General features: G+C 36.0%; 3 protein-coding genes across 3 annotated transcripts; 2 read left to right on the forward strand and 1 right to left on the reverse strand.

Moving 5' to 3' along the window:
• Positions 1 to 423: 423 nt before the first annotated feature.
• On the reverse strand, positions 424 to 10559 carry LOC148291170 (uncharacterized). The gene is made up of 2 exons (XM_088245701.1): positions 9763 to 10559; positions 424 to 565 (listed from the first exon to the last, which is right to left on the reverse strand). Exons 1-2 carry the CDS (start codon positions 10557 to 10559, stop codon positions 424 to 426), a joined length of 939 nt encoding a protein of 312 aa, XP_088101827.1.
• A 5983-nt stretch (positions 10560 to 16542) lies between these two features.
• On the forward strand, positions 16543 to 17769 carry LOC148291171 (germin-like protein subfamily 1 member 14). The gene is made up of 2 exons (XM_088245674.1): positions 16543 to 16702; positions 17013 to 17769. Exons 1-2 carry the CDS (start codon positions 16576 to 16578, stop codon positions 17570 to 17572), a joined length of 687 nt encoding a protein of 228 aa, XP_088101800.1. The 5' UTR covers positions 16543 to 16575; the 3' UTR covers positions 17573 to 17769.
• A 2360-nt stretch (positions 17770 to 20129) lies between these two features.
• Positions 20130 to 21366, forward strand: LOC110769560 (germin-like protein subfamily 1 member 11). The gene is made up of 2 exons (XM_021973556.2): positions 20130 to 20303; positions 20631 to 21366. The coding sequence occupies exons 1-2, from the start codon at positions 20177 to 20179 to the stop codon at positions 21206 to 21208; spliced, it is 705 nt and encodes a 234-aa protein (XP_021829248.2). The 5' UTR covers positions 20130 to 20176; the 3' UTR covers positions 21209 to 21366.
• Positions 21367 to 21908: the final 542 nt, after the last annotated feature.

Consider the following 21908-nt stretch of genomic DNA (forward strand, 5'->3'; position numbering starts at 1 on the left):
TATAATCTCCAACACCATATTTCTGGATTTCCTTTTTCACAAAGAAACTAAAGGTTTCTTCCTTGTGAGTATTGATGGTAATTCTCTTTTTACCACAGTCAATTGTAACTTGGTGATGTGTAAGCCAGTCCATTCCTAAAATAATATCATATTCCAACATTTCCAATACCATCAAATCAACAACAATTCTATGGCCCGACATCTCTATCATGCAAGATTTACATACTTTATCAACTTCTAGACTACCACCCAAAGGAGATCCGATTAACAAAGAAGGTTTCATATTTTCAGATTCTAACTCAAGCATTGATGCAAAAGATGTGGATATAAAAGAGTGTGTAGCTCCACAATCAAATAACACTCTAGCCCAAGAGTTGAATACCAAAAACATACCTTCTATTGTCTTAGGCTCAGTTTGATCTGTCACATTTCCCATAACGTAAACCCTTCCTTGTGTGAATTGTCCAGATTTCCTTTCAACTGCAGGGGCCCTTGGTCTAATTTGAGAACATTGTCCTCCTGGACGTTGTGATGATTGGCTAGTAACTGGCCTTGCCCAATTAGACTGAGGTTGAAAAGTAGTATAACTTTGAGGTGACGGTGGAGCACGAAAAGGTACATGTGGAGGACGATATAATGTCTGCTGATCGGTTCATAATTGTATATCATTTTGTACCCTTCTAGCTTATGATTTGGTTATGTTATTGAGTTAAACTTGTGCTTTTAATCCATTTTCTGTTTTGATAAGTCCATAATTTCATACACTTGCATGCCTTCTTTACTTAGTGATTTTGCTTAGTTTCTCTTTATTTTGAGTCACTTACTTCTGTTTGTGTGTTTTGTAGGTTAAGATAGCAAGAGATAACATTTGTTGCAATCCATGCATGTTAAGGGCTGATTGGCATATGAGGAATATGAGCTTAAAGACAAACTAATTTTGGCTACAGCCCATTTCCAGCCCAGTTTCGTAGGTCAACTTCTTGGCCTTGGATCAGCATTCTCTAGGGCTCGGATGAGGAGACATTCTTCATAGAAGTTGTTCAATTGGGTGTCTAGTATAACATATCCAAAATTCAGCCCAATTGAACATATGTGGAGTCCTTAGCCCGTCCAACACTGAACCATGCTCAGGAGGATTTGCAGCTGCCAGCTTTGAGCCTTGTCTCCTCCTTTAAGCCATGTGCCTCACCCATGCTGCAACTGACTTTGGATCCAACATAATGAGTGAAGTGGGGAGGCATTCCAGCTATGAAATTCTAAAGGAGAAAGTTGGTACATGCTGGAGTTATTATAGAGAAAGCATGTGCATGCATGTAAAGCAAAGAAATGAAATGAAGTCAATTCCAGTCTCTGTTCGGCAGCCAACTTGCAAGGCCCAAAACGCACACTTCGACTGCTCCGATGGGAATACTTTCTTCATAGAAGTTGTTCCAATGGGTGTCTAGTATAACATATCCAAATTTGAGCCCCATTGGATAAGTTTTGAAACCTCTGGCCTTCCTACACCAAGTCTGGTTCAGAAGACTCGTTTTTGTTCAACAACCAAAAGAAGACCACATGGGTTGGCAGCAAAAGGCAGCCACAATTGATCACCTTTGATCCCATGTGAAGAAAGCTTGAGGTGCAGCAAAAGAAGTATGGGATGAGATTGATTCCAACCACACTAACATAGACAAGATGAAGTGTGAGTTATGGGTTGTATTAAAAGAGGAATTGTGGTGTTGGATTTCATCATGTTGTTCCTCCCTCTTAGCCCTATAAATAGAGAAGCCTTCAAGCTTCATAAATCACACCCCAAGGGGGGGAGCTCTCAAACACTTCTCTAGAGCTCCCTTCCCTTCTCTCCCTCAAATTCTCTTAGTTTCCTTTCAAGTTGTCAATTGTTGTAGTAAAATGAGTTTACTTAATTTTCCTTCAAGTTTTTCTTAGTTTCACTTTACTTTTATTTGTAATGTACATTCTTTCTTAAGTATTCAAGTTTAATTAGTTTCCAAGTTTTAATTATGGTTTTTGTTCTTATTCATTATGCTTATAAGTTAATAGGCTAGTTTGAATGATTGATCACCATTTAGGCTTGCATGTTAGCTATCTTGGTTTGAATTAAGAGTAGACACCATGCTTTAATTCGAATTGAACTATGAATAAGAAGAGTATGTATGGACATTCGACAACAGGGATTAGATACATGCTTGGTTGTTTAAATTGTTCTTCTATGCTTAATGGGTTCCTAATGCTTAGTTTTAGGTTAGACAACAAATGATCAAATTAGGGAATTAGGAACACAAGGTTATGACCAAACACCATGGCTTAATCATACTTTAGCTAGAATCAATCCGTTAATCTAATTGAACTTGGGAACTTATCTACTTGAGTTATTTTCTTTTCTTTCTTTCTTGTTTTATTTATTTTCTTTCTTGTTCTTCTGTTTTGTGTAGGAAAACTGAATTGGATTATTCAATCACCAATCCTCGTGGGATCGACCTCGCACTTACATATGCTATACTACCAAACGGCTCGTGCACTTGCGAGTATCACAAGTTGAGGATGCAGCTGAATCCATTTTGATGCAGCTGAATCGAAGCAACAAGTTTTTGGCGCCGTTGCCGGGGATCGGTAACATTGCTTGATTCTATTTGGTTTTCCTACTTTTTTTATTTATAATGTTTAAAGTCTACTTAGTTCTCTATTGTTCATTCCTAATCCTTTTAATTCCATTTCAAGTTTGTGTGTTGGTTTTAGCAATTTATTATAGCTCAATAATAAAGGGAAAGAGAAGGCAACTTCAATCATAAAGATAGGAAGTGTGGAGTAGTGGGAGAAGTCGCGACCTCCAAATGCATCACGCTCGACCTAATCGCTTCAAGGGGGAGTATTCCAATCCTTTCTCTTTAGTTGTTTTGTTATTATTTCAATAATTTTAATTTTCTATTTCTTTTATAAGAAAATAAAAAAATATTTTTTATATGAGCTGACTCGTGGTAACTCCAGTGAGCACTTCCGTCAATACAGTGTCTAGGAGTTCTTTAGGCGACACCTTCGGTGTCTAAGAAGTTTGGGTTTTAAGCGGGACCATTGTGACCCCTCCAACCTTCCCGGATCCCCTGGCTGTGTTTTCTGAGGCCCTTAACTGGTCATCCGTGAGTTGCTTTGTATATTCGTGTGTTTTTAAATTAAGTTTTTTTTTTTTAAAATTTTTTTTTTTCTTTGTTTTCTTTTCTGTATAGTCTTTGTTTTTGTTTTTGTTTTGTTAAGTTAGTTTATTTATTTATTTACGTGGTATGGTTAGTTAGTTTATTTCTGAGTGTTAAAAACACATTTTTATTTCACTTCAAACTCTGCATTACAAACAAAAACAAAAACAAAAACAAAAACAAAAAAAAAAAAAAAAAAAAAAAAAAAAAACAACAACAACATCATCATCTTCTTCATCTTCTTCATCTTCATCCTCATCATCATGGCATGCCTCTATTTTCTCTTACTTGTAGAATCTGCAGCAGCTCTACATGGTCTTCATTTCTCTTTTGCAGCATTTCTACATGCTGGTTGGCACTGTAGAGCCGCTTTTGCAAGTCCGCCACCAGAGTTTTCAAGGCAGCCACCTCCTCGCTCAGCGCTGTGCACTCTCGCATCCTCGCCAGTAATCGCATGCCCAAATTGGTAGCCGAGACCGCATGGAGCACAGATAAAGAGTGGGACTCATCCACCGCCATCTTGTCAGACCTACGTGCCACATGCAGATGATCTGCCGGTGTGAGTATACTACCAATCATGCCACCCAACAGCACTGCTCTGTTCGGCATTGCCTCAGCAAAGTTCGGTATTGCCTCAGCAAAGTTTGAGGCCGTGCCGTGATGATATGTGGAGTTTGGGAAGACAGGAGTTGGAGGAGCCCTTATTTGGGCATTCGGAGGTGCAAGTGAGAGCTCAAGGTTGAGATCATCAAGGTGAGTGCATGAGGATGCCATTTGTTTTGCTTCTGAATTTTTTTGATGTTTTTCCTTGAGTTTGCAGGAAGAAATGCTGGGTATCATCCGCTTGTAGAGGCGTGCTTTAAATAGACATATGCTGATGAGGGTGCCAACGCCATTTCGGATTTCCCGGGCATGCTCGACCTAATCGCTTCAAGGGGGAGCACCTTTACTTTCACTTTACTTTTCTTTTTTCCGTGTTTTCTGGTGTTTTATGTTTTTGCCCGTTACTTTCGGCTATCATCTTTGTATTATTTTAGTTAGGGAAATGTGTTTTCTTTTCCGTTTGTCGTCTTTGTTTTATTTTAGTTGGGAAGTGTGTTTTCTTTTTCTTTTTCTTTTTCTTTCTGCAACCTTACTCTTTTATTTCCGAAACAAAATAAGGAAAATACAAAAACAACAAAATAAAATAAAAACAACAATAATGCAGTAGGAAATCATTTCTTCTCGGTGCTTGGTGTCTCGACCATTGGAGCTTTGAGTTTGGCCCTCTGGCTGTCCTCTTACGGGGCTTCACGCACAGCTTCTTGGGGCTCATCACTTGAGCTCCCAAAGATCGCACTCTTAGCTTGAGCGTAACGTATCTCGCGATCTGCTTGCTTGCGTTTACCCGGTCGGTCTAGGTCCTCCAGCTGCTTTCGCATGTCGCGAGAATACAACTCTACCATCTTTGATAGGTTTTTATTCTCGTCCCGCAATACTTCTAGCTGGTGTCGATTCACCTCCACTATCCTTGCTCTCTCCCTTTTCAAGCTTTTTATAGCACTCTGACACTCTTCAACCATACTTCGCTCCGCCGCCAACTGACCCTTTAGCACCTCTACCTCATGGGACTTCGCAAGTAGGCGATGACCCAAACTTGCGACTGTTGCTGTACTCTGCACGCTCAGTGCCAGGGCATCGCTCACGACCCGGTTGTCATCCCTTGTCCCCAGCACACGTATATCTTTAGGAGTCACTAAATTTCTAGCCACTCCAATGGCAACATCGTTGTCCAGGAGTATTGAGTCAGTTACTGTCACAGGCCCCCGTGCGGAAGCAAAGTAAGGCATCCATACTGGTGCCGCTGCTTGGCCTCGTGTCTGAGTCGGTGGAGCTAGGTTGAGATCCAACGAAAAAGGGTAGGAAGAGGCCATTTGATTTCTCACTCTTTGTTCTTCTTTCTTTTCTGTTTTGTGTGTTTCTGAGTTTGTGTTTTTCACCCGTTCTTTTTACCTTTTTATAGACTTAGTCTGCTAAACCCTAGCCGCTGCGGTTCTGGGTTATGTGCGGCCCTTACGGCTTATCTCTATATATCGCCGCACCCATTTCCCAACCTCCCCTTAATTGCATTTTCACCTTTCACCACCTTCAAAGTGAAAAAGTCATCCCGCTTCACCCAAGAGGCCAATAATTCTGGCTTGGGGGATGTGAAAGCGGCCTCTGCGCGCCGACACGTCCCTCACCTCTTTTGCCTGTGACTTCCCAGGAACCAAGGCATTAGGGACCACATTTTCTCTTTTCAGAAATCCCGTCTTTGCACTCCCAATTCATGTGTCATCTTAAAAATTAAAAATTAAAAATTAAAAAAAAAAAAAAAAAAAATGTGTGGGCTTCGGATTTCTTTGTGGGCTTCGGGTTTTCACCGTTGTTTAGGTTTCAAAGTGGGCTAACTTTCTTTTGGGTTGAGCTTTTAATCGTTTGGGTTTTGGTTTGCGTAAGACTGTTTGTTTAGGGCTTTCTGTTTCGAGTGTTTTACTGTTTCGTTTCTTTTTTATTTGTTTGTTTGTTTTGTAATTTTTATTTTGTAATTATTTTATTTTTGTATTTTAATTCTTGTGTGTTTTGTGATTTTATATTTACTTACTTTAGTACCTTTCATTTCTTGTTATGACATTGCTTGTTCCTAATTTTTAAACATTGAGGACAATGTTCATTTCTAGGTTTGGGGGTATTGGAGTTTAGCATGTAAATTTGGTTTTTCCTTAATTTAAATTTTTTTTTTAATTTGCTTGTTTTTTTTTATTTTTTATTTTGTTTAAGTCTTGCTTTTATTTTTATTTTATTTTGATTTTGATTTTATTCACTTTCCGAACACATTTGATGAGATTGTGATAAATGTTTGCATGACTTAAATGAAAATTGAATTTTATTTATTTATTTATTTATTTATTTCCTTGTAAATTTTTATTGTAAAAAAAAAAAATTTAATTAATTTGGCATTGTTCTAGCATGATATGTTCGAAACCTTTGCACGTGCCATTTGTTTCATAATTTTCCAATTAAAGGATTTGCATGACCCAAAGAATTGTATCAAGCATAAATTAGACTTATATAACCATATAATGTGAGCTTTTGAGCCTTGTTCTTCATTTCATGAGTGTTATACACATACTCTTATTTTCTTGTCATCAAAGTTGTTGTTTGATCTCATTATTCATTGATTTGGTTGAACACTTAAAAGTCATTCATTCTTTTGCAATTTGATTTCATGACATTTAAGAAATGATATTAAGGCCCTCTTTGGATCGTTTGTGCCTTTCAAGCTAACCTTATGCATGCTTAAGCATGATTTTCCATTGTTAACCATTTTGAGCCTACAAGTAAACCTTTTTTCTTTCATTTACCAATTATATTTCCTCACCTTAGCCCGAAAAACAAATATTTACCTTTCTAAGGAACTCATGAGCTCTAATTCGGATGTGTTTTTCATGCTAAGTTTGGGAAGGGATATTACAGAAAGAAAAAAAAAAAACTTCACTCAATTGGTGAAAGAAAAAAAAAAAAAAGTTGTGATTAAGTGGTGGTTGATTGAAAATTCATTTTTGGGCCTTCAAAATAAATTGGTGTTTGGAAAGGAGTGTGAATCAATGTAAATGAAGGTATAAGGAGTTTTGATCATGTAAAAGAAAAAAATCTAATCATGATGATTCGAAGTCTTGTAAACAATTATTTTATGCTCTTACATTTTGAGTTCCTTGGACTTTGTATTATCCATACCCTTCATTTCTCACTCACCTTACACCCTTGGCCCCATTACAACCTATCTTAAAGACCTAAATTGATCTTAAATGTCATGTGGTTGAATTGCATGCATTTTCTTACTTTTAAGTGTTTGGCATCCTTCTTGAGATCATATTAATGCAAGTTCTTCATCTTCCTATTTTGAGTTAACTCCTTTATGATTTAACTCTAATCTCATGTTTATAACTGAGTGTTGTATTGTAGCCCTCTTCTGAGTAATTCATTTGTGAGATGACAACTTTGGTGAGATTTGAAGTTGCATTTGTGCTTGGTATGATTTTTGAAATTGTGTGAAAACTAAGATTGGGGAATTTGTTGCATTTGGCTATCACACTACTACACTTTGAGCATGTTGTGTTTTGAACTTTGCCGCCTTGTAAATAATATCTAAAATTGAGCTTTTATTGTTAAAACTTTTGAGTTATGTGCATGAGTCATCTCTCTTCAGAAAATGTTCGGAAAGATTGTTTTGAGTTTACTTTTTACATGTTATTTATTTATTTATTTATTTATTTTGGTTTTGTAATTATTTTTATTTTTGTTTTTGTTTTTTGTTTTATTTTGCTTAAGGACTAACAAATTTAGTAAAGTTTTCTAACCACTTTGTTTTGTAGAGTTAGTAAAACGTTTGTGGGTATCGTTTCTGTTAAACCCTCAGGAGACACAACTCCTCCTACTAGGGAAGCCTAGAGGTTTAAAGGCTTATTGCATACGCTCAATGCAATCGAGTTACCTACGAAAGTGGTTTAGTTAACTTTTTGTTTTTAACTTTGTTTTCTGTTGTTTTGCTCGAGGACTAGCAAAATCTAGGTTTGGGGGTATTTGATCGGTTCATAATTGTATATCATTTTGTACCCTTCTAGCTTATGATTTGGTTATGTTATTGAGTTAAACTTGTGCTTTTAATCCATTTTCTGTTTTGATAAGTCCATAATTTCATACACTTGCATGCCTTCTTTACTTAGTGATTTTGCTTAGTTTCTCTTTATTTTGAGTCACTTACTTCTGTTTGTGTGTTTTGTAGGTTAAGATAGCAAGAGATAACATTTGTTGCAATCCATGCATGTTAAGGGCTGATTGGCATATGAGGAATATGAGCTTAAAGACAAACTAATTTTGGCTACAGCCCATTTCCAGCCCAGTTTCGTAGGTCAACTTCTTGGCCTTGGATCAGCATTCTCTAGGGCTCGGATGAGGAGACATTCTTCATAGAAGTTGTTCAATTGGGTGTCTAGTATAACATATCCAAAATTCAGCCCAATTGAACATATGTGGAGTCCTTAGCCCGTCCAACACTGAACCATGCTCAGGAGGATTTGCAGCTGCCAGCTTTGAGCCTTGTCTCCTCCTTTAAGCCATGTGCCTCACCCATGCTGCAACTGACTTTGGATCCAACATAATGAGTGAAGTGGGGAGGCATTCCAGCTATGAAATTCTAAAGGAGAAAGTTGGTACATGCTGGAGTTATTATAGAGAAAGCATGTGCATGCATGTAAAGCAAAGAAATGAAATGAAGTCAATTCCAGTCTCTGTTCGGCAGCCAACTTGCAAGGCCCAAAACGCACACTTCGACTGCTCCGATGGGAATACTTTCTTCATAGAAGTTGTTCCAATGGGTGTCTAGTATAACATATCCAAATTTGAGCCCCATTGGATAAGTTTTGAAACCTCTGGCCTTCCTACACCAAGTCTGGTTCAGAAGACTCGTTTTTGTTCAACAACCAAAAGAAGACCACATGGGTTGGCAGCAAAAGGCAGCCACAATTGATCACCTTTGATCCCATGTGAAGAAAGCTTGAGGTGCAGCAAAAGAAGTATGGGATGAGATTGATTCCAACCACACTAACATAGACAAGATGAAGTGTGAGTTATGGGTTGTATTAAAAGAGGAATTGTGGTGTTGGATTTCATCATGTTGTTCCTCCCTCTTAGCCCTATAAATAGAGAAGCCTTCAAGCTTCATAAATCACACCCCAAGGGGGGGAGCTTTCAAACACTTCTCTAGAGCTCCCTTCCCTTCTCTCCCTCAAATTCTCTTAGTTTCCTTTCAAGTTGTCAATTGTTGTAGTAAAATGAGTTTACTTAATTTTCCTTCAAGTTTTTCTTAGTTTCACTTTACTTTTATTTGTAATGTACATTCTTTCTTAAGTATTCAAGTTTAATTAGTTTCCAAGTTTTAATTATGGTTTTTGTTCTTATTCATTATGCTTATAAGTTAATAGGCTAGTTTGAATGATTGATCACCATTTAGGCTTGCATGTTAGCTATCTTGGTTTGAATTAAGAGTAGACACCATGCTTTAATTCGAATTGAACTATGAATAAGAAGAGTATGTATGGACATTCGACAACAGGGATTAGATACATGCTTGGTTGTTTAAATTGTTCTTCTATGCTTAATGGGTTCCTAATGCTTAGTTTTAGGTTAGACAACAAATGATCAAATTAGGGAATTAGGAACACAAGGTTATGACCAAACACCATGGCTTAATCATACTTTAGCTAGAATCAATCCGTTAATCTAATTGAACTTGGGAACTTATCTACTTGAGTTATTTTCTTTTCTTTCTTTCTTGTTTTATTTATTTTCTTTCTTGTTCTTCTGTTTTGTGTAGGAAAACTGAATTGGATTATTCAATCACCAATCCTCGTGGGATCGACCTCGCACTTACATATGCTATACTACCAAACGGCTCGTGCACTTGCGAGTATCACAAGTTGAGGATGCAGCTGAATCCATTTTGATGCAGCTGAATCGAAGCAACATCTGCTGTACATGAGGTCCTTGATACCTTTGTAATTGTGGACAAAATCTCTTTACATGTCCCACTTGTTTGCAGTAATAACATAGTGGTGGTCCGAACTTTTCTTGTGATTGATACTGAGGAGTATTAAATCTTGTCCGTTTATTTATTTGTCCACTACTTGAATCCCAAGTTCTCTTAGTTTCAGGTCTTTGTTCTGCGATATGTGCTCTATCAACCACATCAGCATACTTGCTTAACTTCAAAATGTCAACCTTTTCCAAAATTGACGGTCTCAATCCTTCTTCAAATCGTTTTGCTTTTGTTGCATCATCAGGGATCATATATGGTGCAAAACGCATGAGTTCTTCAAACTTAGATTGATATTGATCAACAGTTAAGTTGCCTTGGACAAGGTTAACAAACTCCCTTGCTTTCATTGCTTTCATAGTACTTGGAAAATATTTTTCCAAGAAAATACTTTCGAATTCCTCCCAAGTTGTAATTTCAGTATTAGGCATACTCAGAATTGACTCCCACCAAAGATATGCTTGTCCTTCCAGATAGGTACAAGCAATAACAACTCTAATGTCTTCAGGAATTCTTTGATTATCCATCTTTCTCTTGATTTGCCTCAACCATTCTTCAGCTGCCATAGGATTTGGTTCACCTTTAAATATTGTTGGTTTCGTCTTACGAAATTGTCCTTGTATCCTCATAACTCGATCTTCTTCAATTTCATGATGGCGATCTTGATTACTATTTTCTCTAATTGCTGAAGCCATATCCTGAATGGCTAAGATTACTCTAGCATTTCCATTGAACTCATTTCTAGATTCAGCCATCTTAAATAAATAAAAAGAAAATTATCTAAAAACAATATTATGAAATAGTAAAATATAAATTTAAGAAAAAGAATAAACAAAACACTCATTTATTATATTTCACAAAATTTTACAAAAGTACACACAATTTTACAAAAATTTAAACTTATCTTACATAACATGGTGGTTTTATTTCTGCAACTATAAACATTTATACAACTCTCCTTCTTCAGTACTAGTTTTCTTCATCTGAACTGATAATAATCACTTCGGACGGTGACTGAACCTCTATAGGCCTAGTGACTGATCCGATTGACTCAGTAGGCTCCCAAGTAGGCTCATAAGTAGGTTCCTGAGCGAAATCTTCATTATCACTTGGAGGGTTTGGGACTCGTTGTGGTTGGTAATTACATGGTGGCCACTGATTACCACTTTCCTCTAAAAGTTCTACTATTGCAGCATTATAAATATTGTCATTCTGTATGTTCTCATAGGCACCATCCCATAATTCCCTCCTTGACCAAATACTATGCATTGCTACTTGTCGCTGCATCGGGAGAGGGTAATGATGTCTCCTTATGGCAGTACTCCTTATCTTTTCTTTCATACAAAATTTTGAGCCATGTCTCAGGTTGTTGTTATAGTTTTCTATGTTTAATGGTAACAGTCCTTCTGGGCATACATGGAAACCTCCAAAAGTATCGTCACTTTCTATTGACTCCATAGAATCTGTCATGACCAAAATATTAGTATCTAAAATACAAAACTAAAAAAAAAATTTATACTTCTAAATCTTAATTTCTAAACTAAAAATAACTTAAATGATAACTTCTATTCTGTAGGATTTGTATACCTAATGCTCTGATACCAACTTGTCACACCCCAATTTATTTACTTATTTAATTATTTATTTATTGGGAGTGTGAGGTGAAAGAAAAACTAAAACTAAAAAAAATTAGATAGCAAGAAACAAGAGAACTGAACATAAATTCTATTTAAACCAAAATAATTTGTATTGTGATTTTACAAGCAAAATAACATAAAAATATAGACTTTTAACAAAACACCTAAAACTATCTGCAACACTTTCTTCTTGTTTTCTTGTCACAACTAAACTTCAGATTCAGAACCTGCAATAAATTCATTAAGGGGTGAGCATTACATGCTCAGTAGGGGCCTTATAAGATTAGTGAGATTTTTAATGTACAATTTATGCAATGTATGAATGAACTTCAATTCTACCCAACCCGTTAATCCATATAATAGGGCAAGCAAATCTGCATGTCCCATACCATGCATTTTACCACTGTGATTCCGAATGCCCCATTATATAAACTAACACCCATTTCAATCATCCCATAATTCCCCTTTTGCTAATCATCTTGTCCATACCATTGATCTCCAAGCCCAAATCACCCAATCGACAATTATACCGCCGATTTCCTAATCTACTGTGCACACGGGCTCGCCTGAACTTGGTCCCTACAATGGTTAGACTCAACTACACAAAGATTCTTCCCATTATCCTCTTTTCCATAATTCTCTTATCAACCCAAAAATTCCAACCACCACCGACAACATATGAACATGTCAATATTAATCAAATTATAATGATAATTGACAATCATGTAAACACCCAATATCAAGAATAATAATCAAACAATATTACCAAGCATAATATAGTGTTCATAATATTTAATTAAATCAATTTATGCAAAACCTCCCCAAGAAAGAACCCCTACCTCAAATCCAAAGCTATTGCGTAACTCCTAGTTGCAAGTTCAAATACTTTGAACTTCTCCAAAATCTCACCTCACTTCACTCTTTCTTTCTTCCGTCTAGGATTTTTAGGAGGCTAACACACTTGAAGTACCTATGATCAATGAACTATTGAGTAGACCTATTTATAGTATACTAGAGTTGGTTAGAAGAAGCTTTAATGGATTTTGAGGACACCACCATGCAACACGTTAGTTTTCAACAATGCTTAGTAAGCATATATGTTTTTCTAATAGTTTTTGTAAAGTAAGTATATATATATATATAATAATAATGATAAATAGTGCTGAAATGAATAAAACCATGCAATAACATTTGAATGGCTATTAGTTAATAGCTATCTTTACGTAACTTACTATACAATTAATATATATATATATATATATATATATATATATATATTATTAATTATATAATTTTTTTGGAGATTGATAATGTAATTATTTAATTTATGAAATATTAAAAATATGGGGTTTCACATCTTGCCAAAGCTTTGCCATCTTTTGTAATGCATACTTCTTATGACACTCATCAACAATAAATTTATTCTAAAACAGAAAAATTGAAATTATTAGAAACAGAAACATATTCTTATAGCCCTCCTTTGCCGTACTCGTAGAATAGTTGCAGCAAGAACAGCTGCATGTTGTTTTTTTGCTAGCTTGGAACCCTGTTTTGAGCACTTTAAAATGATTATATGAGATATGATCATCAATGAACATTTAAAGAAAATTAAAAAAAAAACCTTAAAATTATTAGCTTACTTCAGCAGTCATGTTGTGTTTTTTCCATTCACAGTGCGTCCTCTTAGCCTTGAGAAAAGAAAACCACCAAGTACAGAAACTAAGAATAATGATCCAAATAAATTGACAAGGAGTAAAGAAAGTAGTATAAAATATCTAAAGTACAGTAACTAAGAATAATGATCCAAATAAATTGACAAAGTAAGAGCTTCCTTTAACTTGATAGAGTGTTATTGAGCCCTTGGCAAGTAAACCCAAATTCCAACAGTAAAGATCCCAATACATAAAACTTATTACTTTGCCAAAACCACTACATATTAAATTCCAGAATAGGTCAGCATAATTCAGGAGGCTGCATACATATATATCACAAATACCTTTGATTTAATTAAGGAGCCGCACACTCTTTGTAAAGACCAAATAGAAACCCTGTATGATTTACCAACAATTGACAATCATGCATTCCACAGGCTTTATTCCAATAGAAAATAATACTTTGAAGAAATATAGAATGAATCGACATAGATACAAAAGCTCAGTATCAGTAACATGCTGATGCAGTATATTAGACAGTAGAGTAATAAACATATACACAATTCATAGACCGAGAACAAAGTCATCTTTCCAAGAAAAATCCAGAAAATGAACAAGTACCCAACGGAACAAAGCTGAACACTCATGGATCCCTAACCCTTTATCTGAGAGAGAAACCTAACCTAGTCAAAATTACCCCAAATCCATTGCAAATTGAACCAAAATCAGAGAAAACAAGTTGGAATTAATATTGAAACCAATCTAAGCTTGTGTTGTAGAAATTTGAAATAATATCCAAAAATCACAGAGGGGGAGTGATAAAGCAGAGAGAAGACCCATTTGAAATAGTATATCAAAAAGTCAATTTGAGCAAGAATGTTCAACTCAAGCTTACTCTCTCGTCTCATTAAAAACTCAAATTATACAATAACGCATAATTATAAGATAAGATATAATTCTATCATACAAAGATCATGAGATTACAGAAGAAACAGAGTAAGCTATTTGAGTTAGAGTAATCAAGATTCAAGAATACCCTACCATGACAGATATAGCTTCTGGAATATTAGCTTCTGTTGCCATTAATCTGCAGATAGAAAGGTGGGCTTGAAGGAGGTTGAAAGGGCAGTAGAAGCTTCTCTGGTTTAGTTTTAGTCTGTACGTTGTGGCTATAAATTATAATGGAGATAGAAAGGGTGTGAAGAAAAGAAAATTCAAATCCTCCCAAAATCAGAGTTCACACAGTACCTACCAGTGCCATAATACTATAGAGCTCTAATCGTACTAATCATATACCCATAACTAATCCTACGTTGAAGTCCAATTCTATACTTTATAAAACTCAACAAACCCTAATCTAGGCTGATTTCGATTGAATTCAATCAAAATTAAATTAGAAATACACATAAAATCTGGATTCAATACAATCAAATCATACATGCAAATGAAAACCAAATTCAATCAAATATAATCAAACATTCACATAGAATCTACAAAAATAACCCCAATAAAATCAAGATAAGCAAATCTAGAATCCAAATCAACTCTAAAGCTATAAGAAAACTCATAATCAAGCATTGGGGGTTAGGGCTTTAGAGAATCGCACCTTTGGAATGTCACTGAGAATTCAGCTCCGAAGCAATAGGGCTCTAGCAATGGTCTTTTCACGAATGAGGAACTGGAGCTCTTGATTAAAGACATATATGTTACTGCTTATAGTAATATCTGACTGACAGTTCTCAACTACAGAATGTCATTGCTTGAAGCATGAGTTTTAAATTAGATGGTGTAATTTCCCTACTGTTATTACATTTTAATTTTTCTTACATGCATCTGTATCTGTTAATACAAGTATATGGCTTCCCTAAGTGTATTAATATGTGCATATTATCCTGCAGGAACTTAATAATCTCGAGCATTTTGGCAATGGTACACCTCATTTCAATACAAGCAACATATATGAAGATCTAGGAGACTTGGAAAACTTGGGTAGAGTTGGTGAAATTGGATATAATTTCTGCAGTGAGCCTGATTCTAGGAGCCATTTTCTGGAGCTATATGATCTCGACCAACCTCAGCATCCTAATCTCTTCTTGTAGTTATGTAATTTTTATGTCAAGTTTACTTCGTTGATGGTTACCGATTCCGGATTTTATTTTGATTTCAACTATATTATCCAATCATGTATCCCTTTATGTTTCTTAGCTTGTATTACCTTTGCTGCCTTTGGGCTGTTTAATGAATTATTCACTATTGACCAAAGGAAAATTTATCGCTAGAAGTGTAAATCTAAGCTTGAGCATTTCCAGAAACACTACTCTCTTTTTTGGTTGCTAATTCTTAGTTAAAATCGGTAGAAAGTTATTTTGAATGAAATACAAAGAGAGAAGGATTTTGGCGGAAATACAAAGAGGGAAGGATTCAGACCACGTTTTCTTTTACTTGTTTTCATCGTCCCTCGTATTCTCCATCTCTGTTTCACATTTTCTTTTCCCTTCTTATCTCTCTCTACTTTCTCTCTTTGAAAATTCTAGTTTTATTATATACAACCATTGCAACTAGGGTTATGAAAAAAAAAAAGTTAACAAGACTTACTGATTTCCACAAAAAATGAATGACCGATTTGTCTCGACCGCGGAAAAGGTTCCCAACCAATTCAAGAAATATTACTTGCAAAGGGACTCAGTCAAATTGGTGAACATCATTTGAAGTTAAAGCACCATCAGTCCAGTCGGATTGAATTGAGGTGTGCCTACCAACTAACTGAATAACAACTGTGTTTTAGGACCAAAAGAAGAGCAAACACAAAAGAAAAAAAAAACAAAAAAAACAAAAAAACAAAAAAACACCAGCAGCTAACCCCAAATGGGAGAACAGAGAGCAAGACCAGTTTCAAACCAGCTAGAAGGTGAAAAATGAAAAAGAAGAAAAAGTCGTGCACTCAAATTTCTAGGGTGCAGGTGGAAATGACAGAAGCAATTGGTGGAAGGACTGTAAAATTGTATATTGAGGCAAATTGTCACCATCAATGTTAATGGGAGAATGAGTTTCATAATTCATTCTCTTTGGCAGAACGAATCCATTCCATATATAGCATAAGCATTGAACATTTCCATTGTCCCCATCAATGTTAAATACCACCTAAAGTAGAAGAAAAAGAAGAAGAAGCAATTAATTTGAAGTAAAAAAATTCAAACCCTAAAATATATGGATCTGGAAGGAAGAAAATTAATATAAAATTTTGGTCAATATATACCTTCTAGTTATACTTAAAGGTGAGATTTAATCAAACAACGAGTCTTGACTTGGTTCTAAATACTATATATTCAAATCCTTACCTGCTTGGACATGGAAAATCATATCCAAGAGTACAAGACCAGTTCATTCTCTCCGGTCTATAAATAGGCTTCTAACCCATGAAGGATTTTCATCCCACACCCTCAAACCAAATCTTTATTACCTAGCTAATTAAGCCAACTGCAATGAAAGGTGTTTATTTCCTCATAAGCACTCTTGCCATATTGGCATCTGCAACCTTCCTTGTCTCTGCCTCTGACCCCGGTCCTCTTCAGGACTTTTGTGTAGCACTGAATGACACCAAATCTGCTGGTATGCATTAATACATACTTGTGTTAATTATTTATATTCTGTCCCGCAATTATTTCCACATGAATTATTTTCATTAGACATTAGGTTTATGAATATTGTTTTTCTGTTAACTATAGCTTCTTCTGATGCATGAAAAATCTGTTAGTACGTAATTTTACATATGAATAATGCTATTTGTACTATATTCATTGGCCATCTTAGTGATCATCTCTCTAATATATATATCAAGTGGTTTCCACTTACGCACGTGGATTTTACCTCCGAATAGCTCTAACACTAAAGTTTAATGTAACTTTTTTTTTGGGTGTAGAAGTAGTTTTTGTGAATGGGAAGTTCTGCAAGGACCCAAAGCTTGCCAATGCAAATGATTTCTTCTTTTCTGGCCTCCAAAATCCAAGAAACACACAAAATCCGCTGGGTTCAAATGTGACAGCGGTGAATGTGGACAACCTACTAGGATTGAACACTCTCGGCATATCCTTGGCTCGCATAGACTTTGCACCAAATGGCCTAAACCCTCCTCACACTCACCCTCGTGCCACTGAAATCCTTATGGTCTTGGAAGGAACACTCTATGTTGGTTTCGTCACATCCAACAGTGATGGCAATCGCCTTTTCACCAAAGTGTTGAACAAGGGAGATGTGTTCGTGTTCCCAATTGGCCTCATTCACTTCCAACTCAATGTGGGAAAAGTCAACGCTGTAGCCTTCGCTGGGCTTAGCAGCCAGAACCCAGGAGTGATCACCATAGCCAAAGCAGTGTTTGGCTCCCAGCCTCCCATCAACCCTGATGTTCTAGCCAAGGCCTTCCAAGTGGACGATAATGTGGTTGACAATCTTCAGAAACAGTTCTGGTACGACAACAATTAGTAAAATACAACAATAATTATATGCGAAAAGCATAAAAGGCCAAGGAAAGAACAACCAATCGATGTGCTTGGTTGGATGTATTAAGTTGGCCAATATGTTTTTAACTACGTACCTACAATAAATTACTATGATGTAATATTAATTGAATAAGATTGTTGGTTTTGGCCCAATTATTATGACAGCTTAATAATACTAAAATGGAGGAGCCTTGCCATTTTAACATTGATAAGTTTGGCCCATGCTCTAGGGCAAATCACGTAGAAATTTCTCTCTCTCGAGGACAGTTGTTTGCGTGCAATTAGTGCGGACATTAAATTCAACCGTTGGATCGATTTGAAAAGGTTACATGTAGAATTTGGTAAAAGAAAACACAAATTCACCTGACTGAGACCCATTGACCCACACAATCATCTTCTCTTTCCTCTTTCTCTGCCTTCTTCTATTTTCCTCTCCTTCTCCTATAATGTCTCTCTCTCTGGGCATTCAAACTGAAAAATCGAGCTGAATTGAGCCAAAAAAAATCGGAATAACCAAAAACCAAACCGAGTTGACCAAAAATCAAACTAGACTGGTTTGGTCCGATTCCAATTCCAGTATCTTGTAGTGAAGAAAGGGACCGGGCCGAACAGGACAGATTGTGGTGGATTTCAGACCACGTTCTTTTTCTTTTTTTCATCTTCTCATAATCTCCATATATCTGTTTCACATTTTCTTCTCCCTTTTTCATCTTTCTCCCTATATACTTTCTCACGTTGAAAATTCTATAATCTACAACCATAGCAACTAGGGTTATTAAAAAATATATATTCGACTTACTGATTTCCATAAAAATTAAATGACACATTTGTCTGTTTGAAATATTACTGGAGGGACTGTTTAAAAGCTACTCAGTCATGTTAGTAAACATCATTTGAAGTTAAGCAGAATCAGATTGAATTTAGGTGTGCCTGCCAATTATCTGAATAACATATGTGCTTTAAGACCAAAAAGAAAACACAATGTGAAAAAAAATTAAAAAAACACCACCAGGTAACCCCAAATGGAAAATAATCAGGAGCAGCGGCTGCTTTGAGCAAGACTAGTTTTCTTTTGGGAGATTCACTATTATATCCAATATAGGAGCCTAAATTATATATAAAAAATCCTATATGAAATGGACTTTAGAAACACACCCAAAGTCCATTTATAACATAACAAAAAGGCTTCTAACTTCTTTTAAATTACAAAATTGCTATTGATTTCTTAAAACAAACCCAGCCTCAAAACCTCATAACAAAACCCAAAACACTCAATAGGGCATCAAAGTAATTTAATAATCAACATTAAATTCAATGAGGCCAACTATCATTTTTTGGGGTTGTTTTGGGTTTGTTTATAGAAATTAAATGGTGTATGGTTTATTTATAGTTTTAGTGCTAAGAATGGGTACGTATATAACTAAATATCTCTTTTCTTTTTTATGAACTGGGGGTGGTAAAACCCCTAGAAACACAGAGCAACTACTCACACTACAGACCAACCGAGTCCTAGTGACTCCTAGCAAATCATCAACAGGGCTAGAGGCAAACCAACTCGGAGCCATATCAAGAAAACAAACACCTAGGTCCAGATTGTAGCTCCACTGAGCAATACAATCAGCAACCACATTTCTTTCTCTATAAACATGCTGAAGAGCACAGGTATCAAACTTTCTCATAAGCTCCCAACAGCTTGAAACAAGAGACATCATAGGATGTGAACCAAGAGCAGTAGAATTCTGCATCAACTTAATAGCCACTGCAGAATCCATTTCAACCAACAGATTACGAATACCTCTATCCTGAGCAAGCTTTAAACCAAAAACCAGAATCCATTTTAGCAAGACCACTTTCAAACCAGCTAGAAGGTGAAGAAATGAAAAAGAAGAAAAAGTCATGCACTCAACGTTTATTGGTGGACTGACTGTAAAATTTTATATTGAGGCAAATTGTCACCATCAATGTTAATTAGGAAATGAAAATCGTTCTCTTTGTAGAATGAATCCATATATAGCATAAACATTGAACATTTCCATTGGTTAAATACCACCTAATCTAAAAATATATATAATTATCTCCTAACCTAGTCTTTCTTTTTGGTACAACTCTGAATACCTGGTCTTTCATCATCATAATTATATGAATATATTCTTCCTCACCTGACCTTGTCTTATAATTAAACAACCCTAATAACCCTTTACAAAAGGTAACTTATTTTATTGAAACACCAAACAGTAGAGCTGAGTCAAAGTTCTTCAAAATTCTATCACAACTGAATTTTCTTTTTCTAGTGCTAACATATATATAGGAAATTGATTGTTCAATAGTTAAACTTAAAGGTGAGATTTTGTCAAATACCAAGTCTTGACTTGCCTCTAAATACTACAATATTCAAATCTTTACCTGCTTCGACAAGGAAAATCATATCCAAGAGTACAAGACCAGTTCATTCTCTCCAGTCTATAAATAGGCTTCTAACCCATGAAGGATTTTCATCCCACACCCTCAAACCAAAACTCTCTACACACAAAGCAAAAACAGTAAAAGAAAGTTTTGAGGCAACCTAGCTCTAATTAAGCTAACTGCAATGAAAGGTGTTCATTTCCTCATAAGCACTCTTGCCATATTGGCATTTGCAACCTTCCTCGTCTCAGCCTCTGATCCCAGTTCTCTTCAGGACTTCTGTGTAGCACTTAATGACACCAAATCTGCTGGTATGCTTTAATTATATTCATTATATTCTGCCCTGCAATTATTTCCACATGGATTATTTTCTTCCTAAGGCATTAGGAATATTATGAAGATTGTTTTTGTGTTAACTATATGCATTTGCATGCCTTCTCATGCATGAACAATCTATTAGTACATAATTTTACATATACATATATATATATATATATATATATATATATATATATATATATATATATATATATATATATGTATTGTCCCTTACACATGTATGTGCTATTTGTACTATATATACTGACCATCTCACTGATCATCTCTCTAATATATCATGTGGGTTCCGTTTCGCTTAGGTGGATATTTCGGTGCAGGCGCAGTGTTTGTGAATGGGAAGTTCTGCAAGGACCCAAAGCTTGCCAATGCAAATGATTTCTTCTTTTCTGGCCTCCAAAATCCAAGAAACACACAAAATCCGCTTGGTTCAAATGTGACAGCCGTGAATGTGGACAACCTACTAGGATTGAACACTCTCGGCATATCCTTGGCTCGCATAGACTTTGCACCAAATGGCCTAAACCCTCCTCACACTCACCCTCGTGCCACCGAAATCCTTGTGGTCTTGGAAGGAACACTCTATGTTGGTTTCGTCACATCCAACGGTGATGGCAATCGCCTATTCACCAAAGTGTTGAACAAGGGAGATGTGTTTGTGTTCCCAATTGGCCTCATTCACTTCCAACTCAATGTGGGAAAAGTCAACGCTGTAGCCTTCGCTGGGCTTAGCAGCCAGAACCCAGGAGTGATCACCATAGCCAAAGCAGTGTTTGGCTCCCAGCCTCCCATCAACCCTGATGTTCTAGCCAAGGCCTTCCAAGTGGACGACAATGTGGTTGACTATCTTCAGAAACAGTTTTGGTACGACAACAATTAGTAAAATACAACAATAATTATATGCGAAAAGCATAAAAGGCCAAGGAAAGAACAATAAATCGATGTGCTTGGTTGGATGTATAAGTTGGCCAATATGATTTTCACTACGTACCTACAACAAATTACTATGATGTAATATTGATTGAATAAGACTGTTGGTTTTGCATTACTTACCCTCTGGGTTTTGAAATAATATAATTTCATGCATTAATTCAACAAAGATACCATTATTATAACTTAATAATACTAAAATGGAGGAGCCGTGCCTTTTTAACGTTGATAAGTCTGGCCCACGCTCTTGGGAAAATCAGGTAGAGGGCAGAGTTTCAACAACTCTTCAGCCAAAGATCATGGTCCTCTTGAAGTTGACTAGAAATATTAAAAGGAAACATTTTGTAGCTAGTTAAGTTCTTCAGTAGTTCTTGGTCAGAAGATTTTAAAACTTGGGTTTGGGTTCTAATCCATAATCCTACATGCTCTGCTATTTTTCACTCAAACCGTTCATTTGCTGTAGAAAGAAAAACAAGTTATTGCCTCATTGGCCTTAAGCATGGGCACACATTAACTTGTGGGTTAAAATCATATTCTTTTAGGTTGTTCTTTGTGTTTTCATTTCATATAAAAGTTTGTACTATAAAGAAGAAGAGAACCAGGATTATCAATGACAACAAATGCTGCAAGCTGGATATACAGAATATACC

This window comes from Prunus avium, chromosome 8, assembly GCF_965620075.1.
Source record: "Prunus avium chromosome 8, drPruAviu1.hap1.1, whole genome shotgun sequence".
Taxonomy (NCBI): Eukaryota; Viridiplantae; Streptophyta; class Magnoliopsida; order Rosales; family Rosaceae; genus Prunus; species Prunus avium.